Source organism: Lonchura striata, chromosome Z (genome assembly GCF_050655825.1).
Source record: "Lonchura striata isolate lonStrDom1 chromosome Z, ASM5065582v1, whole genome shotgun sequence".
Taxonomy (NCBI): domain Eukaryota; kingdom Metazoa; phylum Chordata; class Aves; order Passeriformes; family Estrildidae; genus Lonchura; species Lonchura striata.
Genome location: NC_140740.1, coordinates 8,542,758 through 8,563,219, shown reverse-complemented (window position 1 = coordinate 8,563,219; position 20,462 = coordinate 8,542,758). Strand labels below are relative to the sequence as shown.

The 20,462-nt window shown below is 37.9% G+C and overlaps 1 protein-coding gene across 2 annotated transcripts in view; it reads right to left on the bottom strand.

Moving 5' to 3' along the window:
• Nucleotides 1-20,462, bottom strand: part of EFNA5 (ephrin A5) — a 211,139-nt gene that overhangs the window by 24,016 nt on the left and 166,661 nt on the right. For both annotated transcript variants that reach the window (XM_021524772.4, XM_021524771.4), the window contains one exon: nt 18,775-19,067. In XM_021524772.4, the coding sequence (XP_021380447.1) occupies nt 18,775-19,067 (293 nt within the window). The remainder of the gene's footprint in view (nt 1-18,774; nt 19,068-20,462) is intronic.

Sequence of the window (20,462 nt, the reverse complement as noted above, 5' to 3'; positions counted from 1 at the left end):
AGTATCAGGGACAGTGAAATGGAAATAGACTGGTGAGTTCAGCCCTTACATCTTTAAGGCAGGCCCACCAGGATTCAGGCTCACTCTCAGGCAATAGAGGGGGACCTGGTAGATGAAGGCGAGTGGAAATGCATCCCTGCTCGGGGAGGTAATAACAAAAATCCCTCCTGCCCCCCATCCCCTAGCCAGGTGCCACTTCAGAATAGGTAGGAGGCTGGATCTAGAGAGCCAGCCAGATGATTGAGAAGAATATTATCTGCCCAGTGAGCATCTCAATTATGACTTCTCTGAAAAATGGATTACCACCTCTAACATCAAGAAAAGAAGGGAAATCGTGGAGGGTGATTCCCTTCAGAGGGGGACGGAGGGCCCCGTGTGTCGACCAGACCCATCCCACAGGGAGGTCTGCTGCCTCTCTGGGGCCTGGTATGGGATATCACCAAGAGACTCCCTGGGCTGATTCAGTCCTCTGATTATTACCCACTGCTGACCCTCCAGGCTGGCAGTGATGAGATTGAGGAGTGTCAAGGTGATTAAAAGGGAGTTCAGGGCACTGAGTCAAGTGGTTGATAGGACAGGTGCACAGGTAGTGTTCTGCTCAGTCCCTTTGGTGGCAGAGGAAAATAATGAAAGAACTCATATCATTAACAAGTGACTCAAGGGTTGGTGTCATCGGCAAAATTTCGGATTCTTTGATCATGGGGCAACCTTTACAGCGCCTGCTCTACTGGAATCAGATGGGATCCATCTCTCTGTTAAGGGCAGGAGGTTTTCAGCTCATGAACTGGCAGACCTTGGTGAGAGGGCTTTACACTTGGTCTGAAGGGGGAGGGAGATGTAGCTGGGCTGTCTGGAAGCAGGCCCAAGGATGGTAAGACTGTGTTAGGGGAGAAATCTCTGGCCCAGCTGAGGTGCATGTGCACCAATGCATGCAGCATGGGCAACAAACAGGAGGAGCTGGAGGCCGTTGGTGCAGCAGCAGAGCCATGATGCAGTCGCTATCACAGAAATGTGGAGGGACGACTCACATGGCTGAAGCACTGCACTGGATGGCTACAAGCTCTTCAGAAGGGACAGAAAAGGGAGAAGAGGTGGAGGGGTGGCCCTTTATGTTAGGGGGGTTTTGGATATCACAGGTATTGAAACTAATGACGATGGAGTCCCTGCGGGTAAGAATTAAGGGGAAGGCCAACAAGGCTGACATCCTACTGGAAGTCTGCTATCGTCCACCTAACCAGGATGAAGAGGTGGACAACTCATTCTGTAAGCAACAGTGATGTTTCAGGATTATCAGCCATTGTTCTTGTAGGTGACTTCAACCTACCAGACATCTGCTGGGAACTAAATACAGCAGAAAAACAGCAGTCTAGAAAGTTTTTAGAGTGTGTGGAGGATAACTTGTTGTCACAACTGGTGAGCAAGCACACCAGGGGAGGGACTATGTTAGACCTGTTGTTCACAAATAGAGATGGACTGGTGGGTGATGTGGAGGTTGAAGGCCTCTTGGGGCACAGTGATCATGAAATTATAGAATTCTCAATAATTGGTGAAACAAGGAGGAATATAAATAAGGTCTCTACATTGGACTTCCGGAGGACAGACTTTGGCCTATTTAAGAGACTTATTCAGAGAGTTCCTTGGGAAACAGCCCTTGAAAACAAAGAAGTCCAGGAGAGATGGGTGTGCTTCAAAGCAGAGATGTTGAGGGCACAAGAGCAGACTGTCCTTGTGTGCCAAAGGATGAGTCGACAAGGCAAACGTCCAGTCTGGTTGAGCAATGAGGTTTTGAAAGAACTTAGAAATAAAAAAAATATATCATCTTTTTAAGGAGGCACTGATTTCTCAGGAAGTATTTAAGAGAGCTGCTAGGGCATGTAGGAAAAAAATTAGGGAGGCCAAAGCTCAGTTTGAACTTAACCTGGCAACTTCTGTTAAAAATAATAAAAATTTTTTACAAATATATTAATAGTAAAAGGAAGGGTATAACTGACCTCTGTGCCTTATTGGATGAGGCAGGCAATCTAGTAACTAAAGATGAGGAAAAGGAAGAAATGCTTAATGCCTTCTTTGCCTCAGTCTTTAGTGGCAAGACAGCTTGTCCTCAAGACAAATGTCCACAGGGACAGTTAAAATTATTTAGTTTAGGTGGTATTTTAGTTTAGTTTAGGTAGATAGGTGGTGCCAGGGAGCAGAATGGTCCTCTTGTTATCCAAGAAAAGGCAGTCAGAGAACTGCTGGGACACTTGGATATTTATATATCAATGGGACCAGATGGGATCCACCCCAGGGTGATGAGGGAGCTGGCAGATGAGCTTGCAAAGCCACTCTCCATCATTTATCAGGAGTCCTGGCTCACTGGTGAAGTTCCACATGATTGGAAACTGGCTTATGTGACACCCATTTATGATAAAGGTGGGAAGGAGGATCCTGGTAATTACAGGCCAGTCAGCCTGACCTCAGTACCAGGTAAGATATGGAACAGTTCATACTGAGTGCTATCACACAGCACTTACAGGATGGCCAGGGTATCAGACCCAGCCAGCAGGGGTTTAGGAAGGGTAGGTCATGTCTGACCAACCTGGTCTCCTTCTATGACCAGGTGACCGGCCTGGTGGATGCAGGACAGGCTGTGGATGTGCCTATTTAGACTCCAGCAAGGCCTTTGGCCCTGTCTCCCACAGCACACTCCTGGAAAAGCTGGCAGCCCATGGCTTGGATGGGAGCATTCTGCTGGGTTAGGAACTGGCTGGGTGGCCAGCCCAGAGAGTGCTGGTGAGCAGTGCTGCATCCAGCTGGGGACAGGCACCAGTGGTGTCCCTCAGGGCTCTGTGCTGGGACCAGTTCTATTTAATATTTTTATAGACAACATGGATGAGGGTATTGAGTCCTTCATTAGTAAATTTGCAGACAACACTAAGCTGGGAGCTTGTGTTGATCTATTGGTAGGAAGGAGGTCTCTGCAGAGAGGCTTAGATCAGTTGGATGGATGGGCAGAGTCCAAAGCATGAAGTTTAATAAGTCTAAGTGCTGAGTTCTACATTGTGGCCACAAAAATCCCCTACAGCATTGCAAGCTGGTGACGGTGTGGCTGGACAGTGTTCAGGCAGAAAGGGACCTGGGGGTGCTGGTGACAGCCAGCTGAACATGAGCCAGCAGTGTTGCCTTGGTGGCCAAGAAGGCCAATGGCTTCTGGCCTGCATTAGGAGCTGTGTGACCAGCAGGAGCAGGGAGGTCATTCTCCCCCTGTACTCGGCACTGGTGAGGTCACACCTCGAGTGCTGTGTCCAGTTCTGGGCCCTCAGTTTGGGAAGGACGTTGAGATGCTCAGGAGTGTCCAGAGGAGGCAACAAGGCTGGTGAGGGGCTGGGAACACAAACCCTGTGAGGAAGGACTGAGGGAGCTGGGGGTGTTTAGGCTGGAGAAGAGGAGGCTTAGGGGTGACCTTATTGATCTCTACAGCTTACTGAAGGGAGGCTGTAGAAAAGTGGGGGCTGATCTCTTCCACTGGGCAGCACTGAAAGAACAAGAGGACACAGCCTCAAGCTACATCAGGGAAGGTTTAGGTTGGATATTAAGAAAAAACTTTTCACTGAAAGAATAATAAAGTACTGGAACTGTCTTCCCAGGGAGGTGGTAGAATCACCATTTCAGGATGTGTTTAAAAAAAGACTGGACTTGGCACTTGGTGCTATAGACTAGTTGAGGTGTTAGGGCATAGGTTGGACTTGATGATCTTAGAGGTCTCTTCCAACCTCATTATTCTGTGATTCTGTTTCAATCAGGTCCAATTATAGAAATTGTATGCATTTTCTTGGGGGAGAAGGAGAGATGGCTGTGCCACAGATCGTGGTCATTAGTGGCTCACAAAAAATGTGGAGTTTTTGAATTACTTTTCTGAAAGTTTTTGCACCTAGACATGCAAGCTGGCAAAATATCCATCTAGAGATGTAATAATATCTAATATCCATCTACACAAAAAAATCCCATCAGCTTGCTGTCAATTCAGGGTTCTGCTGAACAATTCATGACAGATGACCTAGAGGAATCCCAGTTGTTAAAGCAGTGGAGTACCTCCACACCAGGAAACGGTACGAGCCCTGCTACCACCCCCTCTATGGGGATTGCTCTTGAGCAAAAGACCAAGAACAGGACAGTGTTCCAGCTCACTGCATTACTGGTCCCTCCATCTAAATATTTCTATCTAATTGAAGTATTACCTGTCTAGAGACCCTTACTCTTTAAAGACAGATATTTAAAATCCATTTTAAGACTTTTTTCTTTTTAAAAGAAACCTTGTGCTTTCAAATCACTTTCCATCCACATCAAAACTACAATGACTGTTTCTGTTTTTTCTAAGGTAAGAGAAGCATTTGGAGTTGAAATGAAGGGAACAGCTAAGAATACAAGACAATCTTAGTCCTTGATTATGGTAGATCAGAAATGGGGCTCAAGTTGATGATAATATTGTATTTGCACTTAAAACACACAACACAAAAAAAATGGTAAAAATACAAATTTACAATTCAAATGATCCTACTTAAAAGTTTTCGGGGATGTTCACTATCCACAACAGACATCACAGTTTCAGAAGAAATCTGTGCTTCATGTGCAAAGCATTTTAGAAATCAGTCCAACTATTTAGATATCTAAGTGACAGCTAAGTACTTCTAAAATTATGACTCAAATTGGCAAAGCTAAACAGTTCTGATACATGGCCTGCAATGAACACTATTTATTTTACCTAGTTTGGACTGGGATCAAGGAATAATGGAGTAGGGGACACAGAAGCTGCATTTACCTGGGTTTAGGTGGTGGTTTTGTTGGGTTGGCTTTTTTGTTTGTTTGTTTTGCCTCAGTTTATTTTGTTGCTGTTGTTTTCTTCTAATTGTGTGTTCAGGTATATTTCTGATCAGTGTCCTAAAGCCCAGAGAGATACTCCACTTAAACAGAGATGCACCAAAATAAATGTGATTTTCTGAGACTCAAGTCAAAATAGACCATGAATATAAAAACATCTGTATGCACAGTTGTCAGAACTTTTTTTCAGAAGTCCAGTTAAGTGAATAAAAAATAATTTTTATTTTTTGCATACATGTATTTTTTTTCAAATCTGATGTAAAACTATCAGTCAGAATTTATGCCTAGAAATTCAAAAATCTCTTTCTTTATTAAAAGGGCACAGAAAAAAAAATTACTACTTTTTAATCTTTTGTCCCCTGTTCCCTCATAGAAAGGTATTATTTCAGAGTCTGCTTTATTTGGCCTAATATAAATTTAATTTAGTGCTAAGGCAATTTCATGGGACTTACAGTTGCTGTTTTATTTGTGTGTCTTTCATTGCTGATTGTTTTTTGGTTGGTTTTGTTGTTGGGGTTTTTTAAAGAATGTGAATGTGCTTATAATTTCACCTCATATTTATAAGAGCAGAGTGTAACTTTTCATGTATATATTAGTACACAGACTATCATATGCTATTCACAAGCACTCTGAGGAATGGAATACATCTTTGCGAAAATCCAGCTGTATTCACACAGATACTAAGAATATTATCTGCAATTTACATTTCTAATACATAATGTTTCTCATTCTCCTAGTCAATACAGTTTAAAAAAATACCTTCCTTTTCTTCCCACAACTTTAGTGAGGCAGCAGGTTTCCCAAAAGATTAATTTTGGATTAAGATTATATTTCACTCAAAATATTCTATAGTATAAAATGAAAAAGTCTGAGGCAGAAATATCTCTTCTCAGCTAGATTAATATAATAAGGAATATACTCCTTAAGCAGTCCTTTACAAGGGACTTCCTCAAGCTAACTCTTAACTTACATATTTTCAAATTAATCCATAATTTGGCTAAAAGTAATGCTATTGTCTCTGACAATAACAAGCAGTTGGCATTTCCAAGCAGAGACTGGCTCATGGTCCGGGACTCTAAAATCACAGCAGACACCTACCACACCAGCTAACTGCAAAGCCACTAGTGAATTCACTTTGTCCTTCAATTAAAAAGGCAGAAATGGCATGGCATGACAGGTAGTTGGAAAAACTCCAGGGAAAATGAACATTTTATATTTTGCATCCCAAAATATAAATGGGGGGCAAACATTTCTAGAAGTTGACATATTTCCTTAAGGAAGCTGATCACATTTTGCAGAGAATTATTCCTTCTGCTATGTTCCTCAACAGGACAGATTTCAGCAGGAATGTTTTTCCCTAAGGCACATTGATTACACATTTGTAACCAAGAAGGGAATGGGAACACAGAGAGGAAGCAAAATTAAAGAAAAGACAGATACAGCTCTACCCCATGCAGTGTCAGTCTCCTACTTAAACTAGGGCTAAATTTATCTTTAATCTCATTTTCATTTTGTGAAAATGTGTAGTGATTATGATTATGCCACATCAAGGATTAGAAACAATAGCTGGACAGATCAGCCCATAAAGGAGAATGATAATCTATCATAATCTTCACTGGCACTTAATACTACAAATATCTTGCCCTTGTTAGAACATCTTAGTTTGTGAAAATTAGCATTTTTATAATCACAACAGCTAAAACTTTTACCATATATTTTTTTTTTTTTCAGAGATCTAACCAATATCTCCCAGAGAAGTTGTGGAGTCTCCTTTGCCAGAGGTATTCAAGAACCAACTGGACTTCAACCTGTGCTGTGTGCTCTGGGATTACCCTGTAGAAGAGAGAGGTCAGACCACTGTGGTCCCTTCCAACCTTATCCTTTCTGTGATTCCATGTTTCTATACTATGAGACTCTTTCATACTATTATTTTATAAATATACAAGTATATATATACACATATGCATATAAATGCATACACATACATGCTGAATTCATGGTAAATATAGGAAAAAAGGTCAGTCAGTTGAGAAGAAAACATTGTTACAAATATTTAACCTTTTTAGAAGACCAGTATGCCTAAGACAACACTCACCCTTAGGAATAATATCTAGTAATAGATTTTATGCTTATGTTAAGCCAGGAAGACAATCAAGTGTTCAGACCTACTGCATTCATCAGCTGCCCCATACTGATTCTGGGGAAAGAGAGGGCACATTAATGTCATGATACAAGACTTCAAAACCTCCATGGATCAGAATTGTCCCTGCAGAAATCTCTCTATGTTTGAGATTGAACAGAAGCCTTCCCTATTACATTTGACTATTAGCCCCAGGAAGTTTCTCAAGGGAATAACACTACCTCTACCAATTTTTTCATGCCCTTTTCTTGTGAAATATTTCACTGAAAATAATTGGAACCTAATGATGCTTCAGAGGAGTCTCTACATGAAAGAAAGAAATAATAGGAAGAAATGTTCTGTTTGAGACTGTACATTTTTTTTCATACAATCCTTAGACATCCAATGGGAACAGTCAGAGCTACCAACCAATTAATTTTCTAATCTCTTGTAATAGATTTTTTCTTTTTCAGCCCTTGTTTGTCTCCTTTGTAGCAAACAAAAGATTTTTCACTTACATTTTGGTTCTCTTTATATTACACAATGCTAAAATGCAAAAGTGGAAGAAAAATGGAGATACCATGACAGAATAAAATATGTCTCTTTTTTAATACCTTGGAACATGACAACGTCAAAAAGTACTATGCTAGGAAATTGATTTTGTCCGTCTGACACACATGAAAGTCTGAAGGTTATGTTGGTGTTTGCTGTTAAACCCTCCAATATTAATTTTGACCTCTTTCTTATCATTCTAGTAATTTCGTCATACCCTGTGCCAAGTTCATGGACTGCTCCTACACTGTTCCACAGAACTACTTGCAGAATATGAAGGGGTCACCTGTGCTACTCTTTCCTGGGACTTGTGAAACCATCTTAAGGAAAAAAGGCAAAGAAAAAAGAAAGAATGAAGAAAAAATGAACCAAAATTCTGCCTGTGCTACAACCACAGGCAGACAGACTTCTCACTTGTTGGAAATATGGACTTGCCAAACAATTAAGAAATGTGGCTCTGATTTGTTTTTTAACCTCATTCTGCTTTGTTGATTTACCTGTGTCTGTCCTAAAACGAATTACACCATCTTGAGTCTCCACTGTATAATTTTATAAAGGAGGCAAAAAATCATACTGGCAGTGATGGTCCATGTTGAAGGGGAATGCATAGTAAAATACAATTTTCCTCAAACTAATTGCCAAAACCGTTAATCTTTATCTAAATGCCCATAATAACTGTTTTGTTCTCTGTGACAGTTGGAAGGAAAAAAAAAAAAAGTCTTCCAAAAATCATTCTGGCAGCCAAGCTGCTTGTTAATAAAACCTGGAGAAACATTTGTGATTAATATAAATTACTAATTCCTCTTTTAATGCCTTAACATGACAGCGACTAATTTACACAGTTTTGCTTAAGCTGCCACTGAGTATTTCAAGTGAGACTGTGAACAAAAAAAAATACTGTTGCACTGTTGTATGTTTCTATGCAAAGCGACCACAGGTGCAAGCTCTATAGATGAGGAATCCTATCTCTGGCAATAACTTCCAAACACACTGGTTGATTGTTCTGCTTGGGACTGGGGGGAAAACTAGCAGGGAAACCTATCCAACACTCCCCTATTATAAGCTGGAAGTAGCACATTTTGTATGGGCATGGAAGTCTGTTAAAACAAACTGAGAGGGAGGTGTTGTTTTTGCTACCTAGTCAGCAGCACTTTTCCCTGGCACAATGAGAGACTCCTAGATTCCTCCTAATTTAATTTTGAAACTCATCATTGCAACAAAGCATGTGAGCTGGAACGTGGGTACTTTGCAGAACACCTCCAAACAGTTGTCAAGGAGATGCTTCCTTCCTCAGAGGCAGCCTTTCTCACATTGTTCAAGTGAGAACCATGTCAAAGAGGTTTCACACTGCCACTCATGAAAAATAAATAATATCCATATTTTAAGGCTTCAAACAACTGGTTCAAAAATAGCTATCATGGTCTTGTAATAAATGTGTTTAAAATGTAATCTTACACAGTTATTAATTTCAAACTCCAGTAGCATTATAATTTACCTCCTTACATTCAACTGCTAATAAAATAATTACTTTATTAATTATTAATGGGAACTGCATGAATAACTTCATGTCCATGGGGCAAAAAAAATTCATGACTTATCTGTGCATCACTAGCCAGAAGCAAAGAGGTGATGTTATTAAGCCCTCTTCAAGAGGACAGGCTGCATTCCTCACACTGCTGAAGATTCTCAAGAAAGGCACTACATTTAAGGCAGACAGCAAGTCCTGCTGCAGCTGCTGTTACAGATCCTGCCTTCAGTCCCAACACAGGGCTCTGTGCTGTAGGATAACAGTCTAGTCTTCAATGCCTCACATCTGAACATCTTCTGCAACATCTCAAAATACTAGAACTAGTCCACGTGCAATTATAGGTATTGAGATAAAAGAAGATGACCCAGTATTACCAAAAGCAAATGTGTCAAAAAAACTACTTAAAAAGAAACCCAGCATCATAATCTTTACAATATCCTCGCCTACAACTCTTAAGACTTAATGTATGTGAGTTGAGCTTCTTCTGGTTTATTTTTGCCTGAGCAAATTTTGAACAACACTATGACTGAGTTGTTAGGGCTCTTCAAATTGATTAATATATCTCAATTCTGATTATCTTCCAAATAATTAAGATCATTTGACCATCAGAGGATCAGCAACAACCATATTATTCCCCATGACTATAAAAAGGAGCCTGATTTGCGCATATCTGTGCATAAGGTATGGTACAAGTGAAATTTTGATACACCTTCATGCCATTCTTAATTCCCTAAGTAGAGCTGTATCTAGCTGGCTATATGTCTTGATATTTTAAATATTAAATATCCATGATGCAAAAGGAAGGCCAGGGAGACTTTAGAGACAGTAAAAATCTCATTTGGCCAATAATGTGGATAACCTACTGCTTTTCAGAGGGAAAGTGAAAACATTAGTAATGCTGAAAAATTTTTCTGTAATTTTTCAGAATAAAGCATTTCTATGTACCTCTAAAAACTCCTGTGGAAAAAAAAATCTTATTCTACATGATTTGTACTGACTTGTCAAGAATCTTGGAGATAGACGTATTAACTGCATGTTCCATTTAGAGCTCAGATTCCTGGGCACCCTGTCTGAAGAGGACACATTACTTGGAAATAAGAAAGTTATTGAGAATTCTGTCATGTTTTCCTTTTTCAGAGCCTCCTCTAATATCAGAGTTTGGTAGATTAGAAACAAATTTGCTTTTTTAAATTCAAGTATTTAAAAAATATGGAGTTGAATGTTGAATATTATTTTATGAAACAAGATCACATTGCTCAGCATGTGGAAGTATTTTTTCATTAAGGGAGTTTAGTTTTGGTCTAGTGGTTGCAGGCATGCATGTATAATCAAGTTTGTATCATGGCACATACAGTATCACCCAAGAAAGTGCTGCCTTGGTGATTTAGTCTGAGGAACAGAGAGGCTTAACATACTGATGACATGGAAGCAATGAAGTACAACACTGTTATTCCAAATGTCATGCTATGCTATTTCCATTTCTGTTGGCATCTGCTCCATGTTACAAAATACATACTTCCAATACAGCAGCTCATTAAACAGGTTTCAGTTTTCTCAGAAATAAAATTAGAATCTGTTACAGAGTTACAAGTCCTCACATAATTATTAATATTACCCTCCACTTCCGTGAATCCTTTCATCCACAGAATCTACATGCTTCAGTTTATTAATCTCAACATTCCAGTGAAGTATCACTGCAATGAGTTTCAACCACCAACTAAGTGCAGCAGCCTCTGAGATGTTAAGTTGTAGCTGTTGAGCATCAAAACTGATTTAGAGTAAGGAATGATGAATGGTCCATCAGGATTTAAACAGCTGTGAGTGATTCATTCAATTGTACTTCCAGCAGAACACTAAAATTTAAACACCTACTTTTAAGAAAATTGAAACGGGATTTTTACAAGAATCACAAATGTAAAAAAGTACAGTCACTAGTACGGAACATTTAGTCACCATTTGTCTTAAGGCAGGAGCCTCACATACAGATTCATCAAGTTCCTAATGCTCCCTAAAAGACTTATACAAGATCTAACCAATACACTTTATTAATGCTTGTGATTGGATGATCAGGTAACATTCAATATATGCTTTATTTTTTTACAAAATGAACTGGCCTTTGTAAAGCAGCTTAGATGAGAAAGAAAAAAAGGCAGAGAAAAGAAAACTGTCATTCACTTTTCTGTGGTCACTTCTTCACCTTCCCTAATGACCAAAATCAGTACTTCAGTAGAAAGTAACCTGTCACTGATCTTCACAGGAGGGTGAAGACCTTATAAAATACGTTATGGACAATGTTCAGAGATGCAAGGGGAGTATAACCTCCCCTCTTTTATGTTTCTGTTGCTGTCAGGACCTTAATGGCACTTCAATTTTTTGAAGCATGTGAATCCAAACCTTCTTTTTTAAACTTGCTTTCTGAAAGACATTCATTCCCTTTGAAAAACTCAGGCAATAGAGACCAGTGCTTCCATGGGTCCTCTCTTCCTTTTTTTGTATGGATCTCTCCAAGTCCCAAATTATTCAACAGCTTTTAATGTTCCCTTTGAGGATTCTAAGAACACAACCAATGTCAAAACCTATTATACACTGGTGATTATTTCTGCTTTCTTTTAAGCAGAACCAGTACTTCATCTTTTTCTGATGCTTTCTAACAGAAACCAGTCCTTTAATCTACACACTAGGTTAAGCATGAATCCCCTTTAAAGGTCACCTTCCTTGTCTGTCTAATGTTATCACAAAAAATATTTTTTAAAGTACACATTTATCAAACCCTTTCAATTGCTTTGATTTCATTCATAACATCTCAAGTGATTCTAGTAAACCAGCTATCAAAGCAGGATTTGTAGTAGAGTGGCATGTCTGATCCCACTGCTGTCAAAGCAGAATCAGTGTTTATGTTGATCGGGTGTAGATTGAAAGGTTAATGGAGAACCTGGCAATAAACAATGTTTATCTAAAAGAGAAGTGCAATTAACATACTAAAAATGTTTGTGATTCCCTCAGCATCCTTTAATAATGTTCTTTAGTTAACCTTCATTTTTCAGTTTTTGGTTCAAACTAGGATAGTCAAAGAGAGAGTTCCAAAAGTCATATTTTTGTTTTCAAAAATCAATGAGGAAATGTAAGCACCAGCAGTACCTATTGAAGTGAAGACAGGCTGCCTTTTTTCACTTGCTGAAAGACAATCCCATCTTCACTTTCAAAGCAAAATATATGCTATTTAGGTCAACCATTTGACAACTAGAAACAATTTTTAATAGAAGTTTAGCTTACGAGTAAATAAACTGACTTCACTTTTTCTGGTATAAGCTAAGTAGGGTATGACAAGATTTACCATCATCCTGCCCTACTCATTCCTCTAAAGCTCACACAGCTCTCTAAAGATAAACTTTTCTCCAGGTCATATATTTAATTTTGAGTAGTATTTACAGGTTCAAGACAGAAAAATATTCAAACTAGGCCTTTTAGAGCATGTAAGTCATTGATATGTGAAGACATAAAACCCCCAAAGAGAGATTCTTCTGAAAGACTTTTTCCAACTACTCAGTGAAAACATGGCTGAAACCATCTGAAACCATATCAAGAAACCATGTATTCTAAGTGCTGATTTAAAGAAAAAAAAAAGTAATTTCTAGAGTAATACAAGTTAAATATTACTGTGCTACACCAGCTGGGATATGACAACAAAAGCCCTGACTTCCTCCCTCTAAAAAAGTAAGAATTATAAGTAAAATAACCAAACTGCCAGCCAGACTTCTATAGTAACCTTTGATTGATTCTCATACTCTTCAGGATGTACATGAAAAGTCTCACTAATTTCTTTAAATTATCTCCTTTTTCAGCAGAAATTTCCTCAGGTAAGTCAGGCACAAAATCTGAGAGTGTACTTATGCCTCCTGACAGCACCTCCTACCAACAGACCTACAGTCAGCAGCATAAATTGCTGTGCTGATGACACCAACTGGTTTTGATAAAGCAAGATCTCCAGGTTTGTAGCAGGATGATTAAAAGAGTGAGAAGCGTAGTTTTTTTGAGGGGGCTCACATTTACATTTTCTGATAAGACAAAATTACTGTTCAAAGTCTTCCTGTTCTTGTTCCCACTACATCAAACTAAACCTCTAGCAAACATGGAGATCCCTAAATCAAATAACCATCTTACAGTGAGGCGTGCCTGCTCATGCAAAACATTCATATCTGCTAATATTTAAGCTGGTGCTCAAGCAAAAGCAATGAGATCTATGTAGCTGTTTAATAGCATTCTTTTTTGAGCACATGAAAAATACCTGTTATAGCAACTGTTAAAATCAATTACAGTGAAGATTTTGCAGTAGTTTTCTCCTGTATAGTATCACAGGCTATTCAACCTTGCCTCTGCAAGGTCACCTTTCTTAATTTTTGATATACTGAACCCAATCCCGAAAGAATAATAACAAAGCTGACAATCTGGAAGTTTCCAGGGTCTTAGTCATGTCAGGTCTGTGTTAATTTCCATGAAAAGCGAACACTACACTTCCTATGCTAAATGTTGATTTATAGAGAGATACATACAGTTCTTCCCTGTGAGTTAGGACTTCTAAATTCTGCCAATAATTCTTCATTAAAAATCAAAAATCAATAATGGACCAGCAGTAACAGCAAGCAGTGGTAGTTTTCAGTGATAGTTTTGAGTTCTATCCCATCCCCAGCAATTCAGTGGCTAAGACAGTTGGAGAGAAAATTCCAGTACAGGTTCTACTACAGACAGGTAGTAAAGAGGCACAGGGCAAGTCAGGGATAACAATATGAATTATGCTTACATATTGAGATAAAACAAGACAGCAACCCTCCAAAAACCAACCAGATCACGAAATGTGGAATTGCCAAGAACATAAAAATTGGTAGAGAATTGTAGCAGTGACTAAAGAAAAATAATAGCACAAACACACACTCACTATTAACCACTCACAAAACATGATAGAAGAGGGTAAAGAGAGTAAGTTTAGTTTAACTGTCATCAAGGACTGCTACTGGCCAAACAAGAGCTCAGTTAGAGAACTTATTAATACAACAAAATAATAACCTAATTAACAACAGAAGTAAGAGGTGTAGGTATTAAAACACTTTTTTCTACTACTGTTCTTTCCTTAAAATCCTTATAATCAGAGAAGCATCCAGATGTCTGCAGAATGATTGTCCAACTACCTGGTACCTGTAACAGACACTTATTAGAGAAAAATGGCAGCAGGATTCAAGCTGTTTCACAGGTTTTGGAATGAGGTGAGGACAACTTCCAAAAACAGAGTTGGAACCAGCTAACATAAGACACAATTTTTGTATTAGAAATAATGCAAATCATATGTTCTCCTATAGAAGAAGCAGCTAAGACTATCAACATGGAATATCATTTGAATAAAAACCCTCAGAATCAGAAATTTCAGGAAAAGAAGGAATTAGGTCAGAGAAACCAGGGTAATGGGGAACAAACACAAACACAAAAAAATATCAAGGGAACAGGTAACAGGAGATTTCTTAGGAATATATTCTGTGAGAAGCAGGAGTATAGGATGGTTATATGTTATTAAGAAGCATATGCACAACTGAAAGAACAATTTTAAAATCTGCTTCTTAACTTAGTCATTAACACATGAACTATTGAAAAATATTATTTATAACCATAATTAAATTAAAATAATAACAGGACACTATCCTAATCTGGTCACAAGTCATACAATTTCATCAAAGATTTCTCAAATGACAATCAGAAGCTTCATGCAAATAAATTATGGCAACAAAGGCACAGTAACAGTGACACATTAAAGGTGAGACAAAAAAACAGCATAAGAATTTTGAAATAAACTGAGAAAGAAACATGCAAAAGATAAAACTAGAAAGAAACAGCAGCAAAAAATCAAACAAATAAATCACAGGTTTTTAACTTTTTATATGGATTTTTAAAAGATTAAAGAGGCTCCTTTCTCAAGAAGAATGGAGGAAAAAAACACAAGTTATGTCTGGATATATAAAAAGTAAAGCCTGCTTACTGTTAGCAAAAAAAGTCAGTGTCTTGCAGAAAATAGAAAATAAGCTAGAGAGCTGAGAATAAGAACAAACTAACCTTGTCATTCTAAGAAAAAGGTAAAGGTGTATATAAATGAAAAGATTCACAGTGATCAAATTATTAAATAAACAATTTATATAAAATCTTGGAGGATATTATAAAAATACCATAGATATTTTACCCATAGAGAAGTATAAGTTACGGAATTCTTCTCTGAAATAACTGGACTGATGACTCAGAGAAAAGCATGTACCACACCCTAACATTAGTATAACTTTCAATACTACACTGGTGCTTTCAAGAAAAGAACAGCTTTTAAGCTCTAGCTCAAATCAACAAAACAGCTTGGTTTGGCAACTGAGGTCAAGAGTCTGCAGAAATCTGTACCAGCCTGCTTTTAGACATATCGTCCCCCTTTTTATTTCAACAGCCTTGATGTATATTTGCCAAATTGTCACTTTATTTTTACTTAACACATTAATAAATTATCTGCAATTAAGTTAAAATAATGGAAAGAATATGATAATTTTTGAACATATAATTATGTAACATTCTACCTTTTAGGACTTTTGAGTTCATCTCACATTGCACAGTACCTCACCTGAACACCAAAACTTATATTCCCCCAAAGGACATTAAAATCACAGTCATGACACTGTTTTGTTTCTGCTTTCTCTATATTTCATTTTCTTTTGTTTCAGTAGTAATACTATTTTACTATTTTATTGTTTTCAGGCTGGCATACACTGACCTGAGATGAGCACCTGATAAGAACTAAATAAAAATTAAGACTTCAGGTCATGATCTATTATTTGCTTTCCCCAGTCCCATGCTGTGCACACCCTAACTAAACAAAAGTTAATTTCTTTGTAAATATTTAATAACCTTTTCTTCTTTCAAAAACAAACTCAATCAGGACATTTGATTGCATAACTGTAATGTTGAATTCACTTGCTCAATGTAAATTTGATATCAGATGGATAAGATTTTTTCCTTGCATTATCCTAGAATGAACATGCACATAATGGAGATCCAAGTTCATCTCAGCAATATGTGAAGGCAATAGAGTAACAAAGAATGGCAGTATTTTCCAAACAAACACTTCAAAGAGACATTGATTGTTCACAAATTATTTCATTTTCTGAAAATAATGGAAGAAAAAGAAGCAAGCCACATCCTTAAAAGGTAAATTGTGAAGATTTTTGACAAAACACTAGCTACTTCATCTATCTGTCTTTTCAGAGGTTTGGACTACAAGCATATTTTGTAACCCTTTAATAGAACATGCCAGACTGATCCTATATAGTCAGTTTTCCCTCTCTCCTGCAGAGAGGGCAAAGGTTTCAGATCTGCTGAGCAAAGGACACCTTTCATGGCAAAGGAGTAATTTCTTCAACATGCAGATGCAGAAAGGTAACAAAAGTAGTCTCCAGAGCCTGAACACCTGCTTACAATTTGGATGAGGAAACAAGGAACAGCATTTCATCATCTACTTTCTTCAGCATAGACTAAGAGAAAAACATTATAGGATAGACAACTGTGCCCTGAGAAGGTCTGAATATTATTGTTAATTTATTGTACAGTGCTTCTTTGAAATTTCTGCAGTGTCAATACCCCTCTTAATTCCCTCAGCAAAGCAAAGGAGGAAGGCAAAAAAAAGTACTTAAATTACAGAAAAGAAGGAAAAATGCTTATGTGTCACTAAAACGTGACTAAAAATTCAATTTTAGCTTAGCTTAAACTAATATTTTACATCTCTTTGATACTTTTTGCTATTTTACCTTTCCTTTAAAAAAATTCCATATGAATGCAGTTGAATATCATAAAGCTCTTCAAATTTTAAAGTTCTTCAGAACAATTGTTTTGAAGGGAGCCCTTGACAGTTAAATGAATGTTATAGATTTTTAAAGAAAGTTACATGATTTTTAGTGACTTATTGAATTTGAGCAGAAATGAGCAAAACCAGGCATAAGCAACCTGGGTGTATTTAATCAATGAATTTTGTATGTTCTGACAATGAAGCTATTAGATAGCCCAACCTGAGATTTCTTTTTTTTTCCTTCATGTTCATCTTTGGTTTTCATCTTTATTAAACATTTCTCTTTTTTTCTTTTTTAAAAATTTATTTTGTAACAGTTATTTTCTTCATGCTTGCAGCTAATTGCACCATTCCAGTGCTACATTTTATTGCACCTTGGGATGATAGACTGCATTCCTTAGCTTAACTATTCCTGCTTATTTGACTGATGATGCTCTGGAACTGAAAAAACAAAACAAAAAATCCACAAAAAAGTTTGGACAATTCCAAGGGAGTCTGAAATCAGAATTTTGAATTACAAAGAACTCTTACTGAAGTAACACAAGAACACAACACAGATTTGTTTATCCCTGAACATTATTTGTTTAACTCTGATATCTTTATACTATTTCTCATCTCAAACTGCAGTTTGAAATAGCATTATTAAAAATGTTATTTTTGGTATTATTTTTATGATTGTGTTTCAGCACAAGAACAAGGCACAGTTTTTCTAAAGAAAAATTTGATTTACTTGATGGAATAAAAAGGAATTAATAGGAAACTATCCACTAAGACATTTATTTCCCTGTAGATTATGAAAGGGAAAACAAAAATCTCAATGTTGAAGAAATGAGGCTGAAAACAGGGATCATATATACTCAGTTTCTCTGGTGAAATGAGGTGGAATGACTGTTTCACAGTAGAAAGGCCAGCTACATATATGAAAGCAATATTTATTGGGATCTGCAGTCTATGTAAAGTGTTCAGCTCTGCTGTCTAAAACTAAAAACAGGAAAAAAAATCGAGATGAGGCAGTCAAAACTTGTTAGGGGTGAAAGCTACAGGTACAAAAATGAGTTGATAAAATAAGATCTTTTTTGGGAATATTCAACACATGAGATAGTTGAAATTATATGACTTGCACAGTGGAGTCAGGGAATCAGTTTGCCTAACCCACTGGGTTTTAACCTCCTGGTGTCTTCACTTCCTTAGACCCACATGATGTCTCCTGCATCTTGTCTGGGTGCCTGGAGCAGTCCTGACATAGATCTCCTCACCTGCTTGCCTCCTGCTCCCAAAGCACTCCCATTGCCATGCTGACAGAAACAGCTCACCCATGAAAATGTTGTGGGGGAAAGGAAGGTAGAAGAAAGAAGCCACTTGGCTAAATACTAAGATTATTTGGCCTGAGAAATTACAGCTTTAAATACCACTTGTCTACTGACATCAGCAGCATAATATCACTTAAGAGAAACACACATCTCACTTTCCTTGATAAGTGATAAGTCAAAACAAGTAAGAAAATCAAGGTATTCCACATACAAAGGATTAATTATTTATCCTAATATTTGGGGACAATTTATATCCTCCTCTTCTTGTCCCACTTCAGAATGCTGAAATAAATGTAATGTTGCATTTTGCTTTCAAAGTCAGCTGTGGTTCAGTGCACAGGCTGCCATGATATTTCATGTGAGAAAAGAAGCTATGATTTAATGTCATTTTTCACTAGCTAGATTCCTAGCTAATGTATCTGGGGATAGTTTAAACCTGTGTTCAGTATAAGGTATTATACACCATTTGCCCCTCTGTATTTTCAGAGTGAAAAATTAGCTCCTTTCCTTATAGCTGCTGTGCATCAGTGGTAAACCTCTCTATACTCACAGATGTAGAAATACTCCCGGCCTGGCCTGAACTCAAATCCCAGTGAGAAGGGCGTGAAGAGCTGGAACTTTTCCGAGAACTTCAATGGTCCATTTGGAGAATGCGGCCGATTACACTCCCACCTCTTGAACCCTTTGGAAGTGTGATCACAGGAGCTGTAGCCATCAAAGTTCACCATGTACAAAACATAGCGTTCGGTCTTATCTTCTGGCACTGAGTCTTCATAGTGAGGGCAGAACACATCCAGGTAGTCATTGATGCAGACATCGATGTGGTAGTCGCCTCGCTGGAATCTGAAATCACAGGAAGAGTTCAAACATAAGCACAGTTATCTCAGGATGACCTTGTTGCAGGGTGACATTCTCATATGAAAGGGCATCACTAATGGCACTTCATTCCACCCCAGTCATGCACATCCACGCTCAAAAATAACCCTTACAATTCACCAGAGCTATCAGAGACTTATTATGCTTATATATGATCATACAACCTTTTGGATAAAAGTTTTGCTCCATTTTTTTACAAAATAAGTTCTGTTTCTATTATTCACACAATTATAGGCTATCTTTCTATGGTTTATTTAAAAAAAAAGAAAGAAACTGTCTTATTTGGTTGTTTTTTTTTTTAATTGAAGAAAGAAACAAAAAGTAGCAAAGAAGCCAAAACTGTATCCACCTTCCCAAATCAGTGTCTATATAAACATCCACATATGCATGCAAATAAATAACCCAAATATATCCTTTTCTCTGAATCACTCAGTAATCACCCCTGTGCTGAAAGCTGATTCAACTGTGAGCACTTACAGTTACTACAAGAATGCAAACAGGTTACTCTTTCATCATAATAAGCAACAGTTTGTCAAGATGCAAAGAAAAGTCTGTATTGTCTTTAAAGCGATTTGAAAAGCAGTGCTTCTCCTTTGCCAAAAGTACACATTGAAGATGTTGCTCTGTTCAGATAAAAGGATCCTGGGATATAAATTATCAGCAGTCAGCCTAATGTGACAGAGCTGAATGAGTGCCAGCTGAGAAATGCAGTGCAAGGCACCAGCCCAGATGCATTTTATTATTGCTGGTATTATTACCAATGACTCCTTAGACATGTGGGATTCTTGTTTGTTGGGGGTGGGGAGGATTTCCTTGTTTCTCCCCTGCACGTTTCACTTAGGTTACTTTTCTAATGCCTCATATAGTGTCTGGAAGAATGGAGACAAATTCACTGCCTTCATGGGAGCTTATACCATGATAGATTTAATGATTCCATAAACCAGGTCTGTGCGTTCATTAAACTCCCTGGGGCAGCTAAAGAAACCAACCACTGACCTACTCCACTTCAGGCTGACCGGGCTACTTGTAGCTTCTCTCTTTCACAGCTGCAGTTGTCAAGTGTACCACAGAGCAATAAAAAGGCCATGACAGATTTAACTATAATACTTCTTTTTAGCTGAGGGGCATATTTTAAACACCTGATGGGCTTGAAATCTACCATCTGGATCCTTCTATCTAATTTCAGAGAAAAAGCAATGATTTGCTGGCCCTCCAAGGAAAAATTCAGAGCAAACTACACCTTTTCATATCCCTACAATAATTTTACTTCAATAAAATAGCTTTTTAAATGGAAAAACTGAATACGCATCAAAGCATGATAGATCTGTATTTCAGCCAATGCACAGCCTCACAGTTCCATTC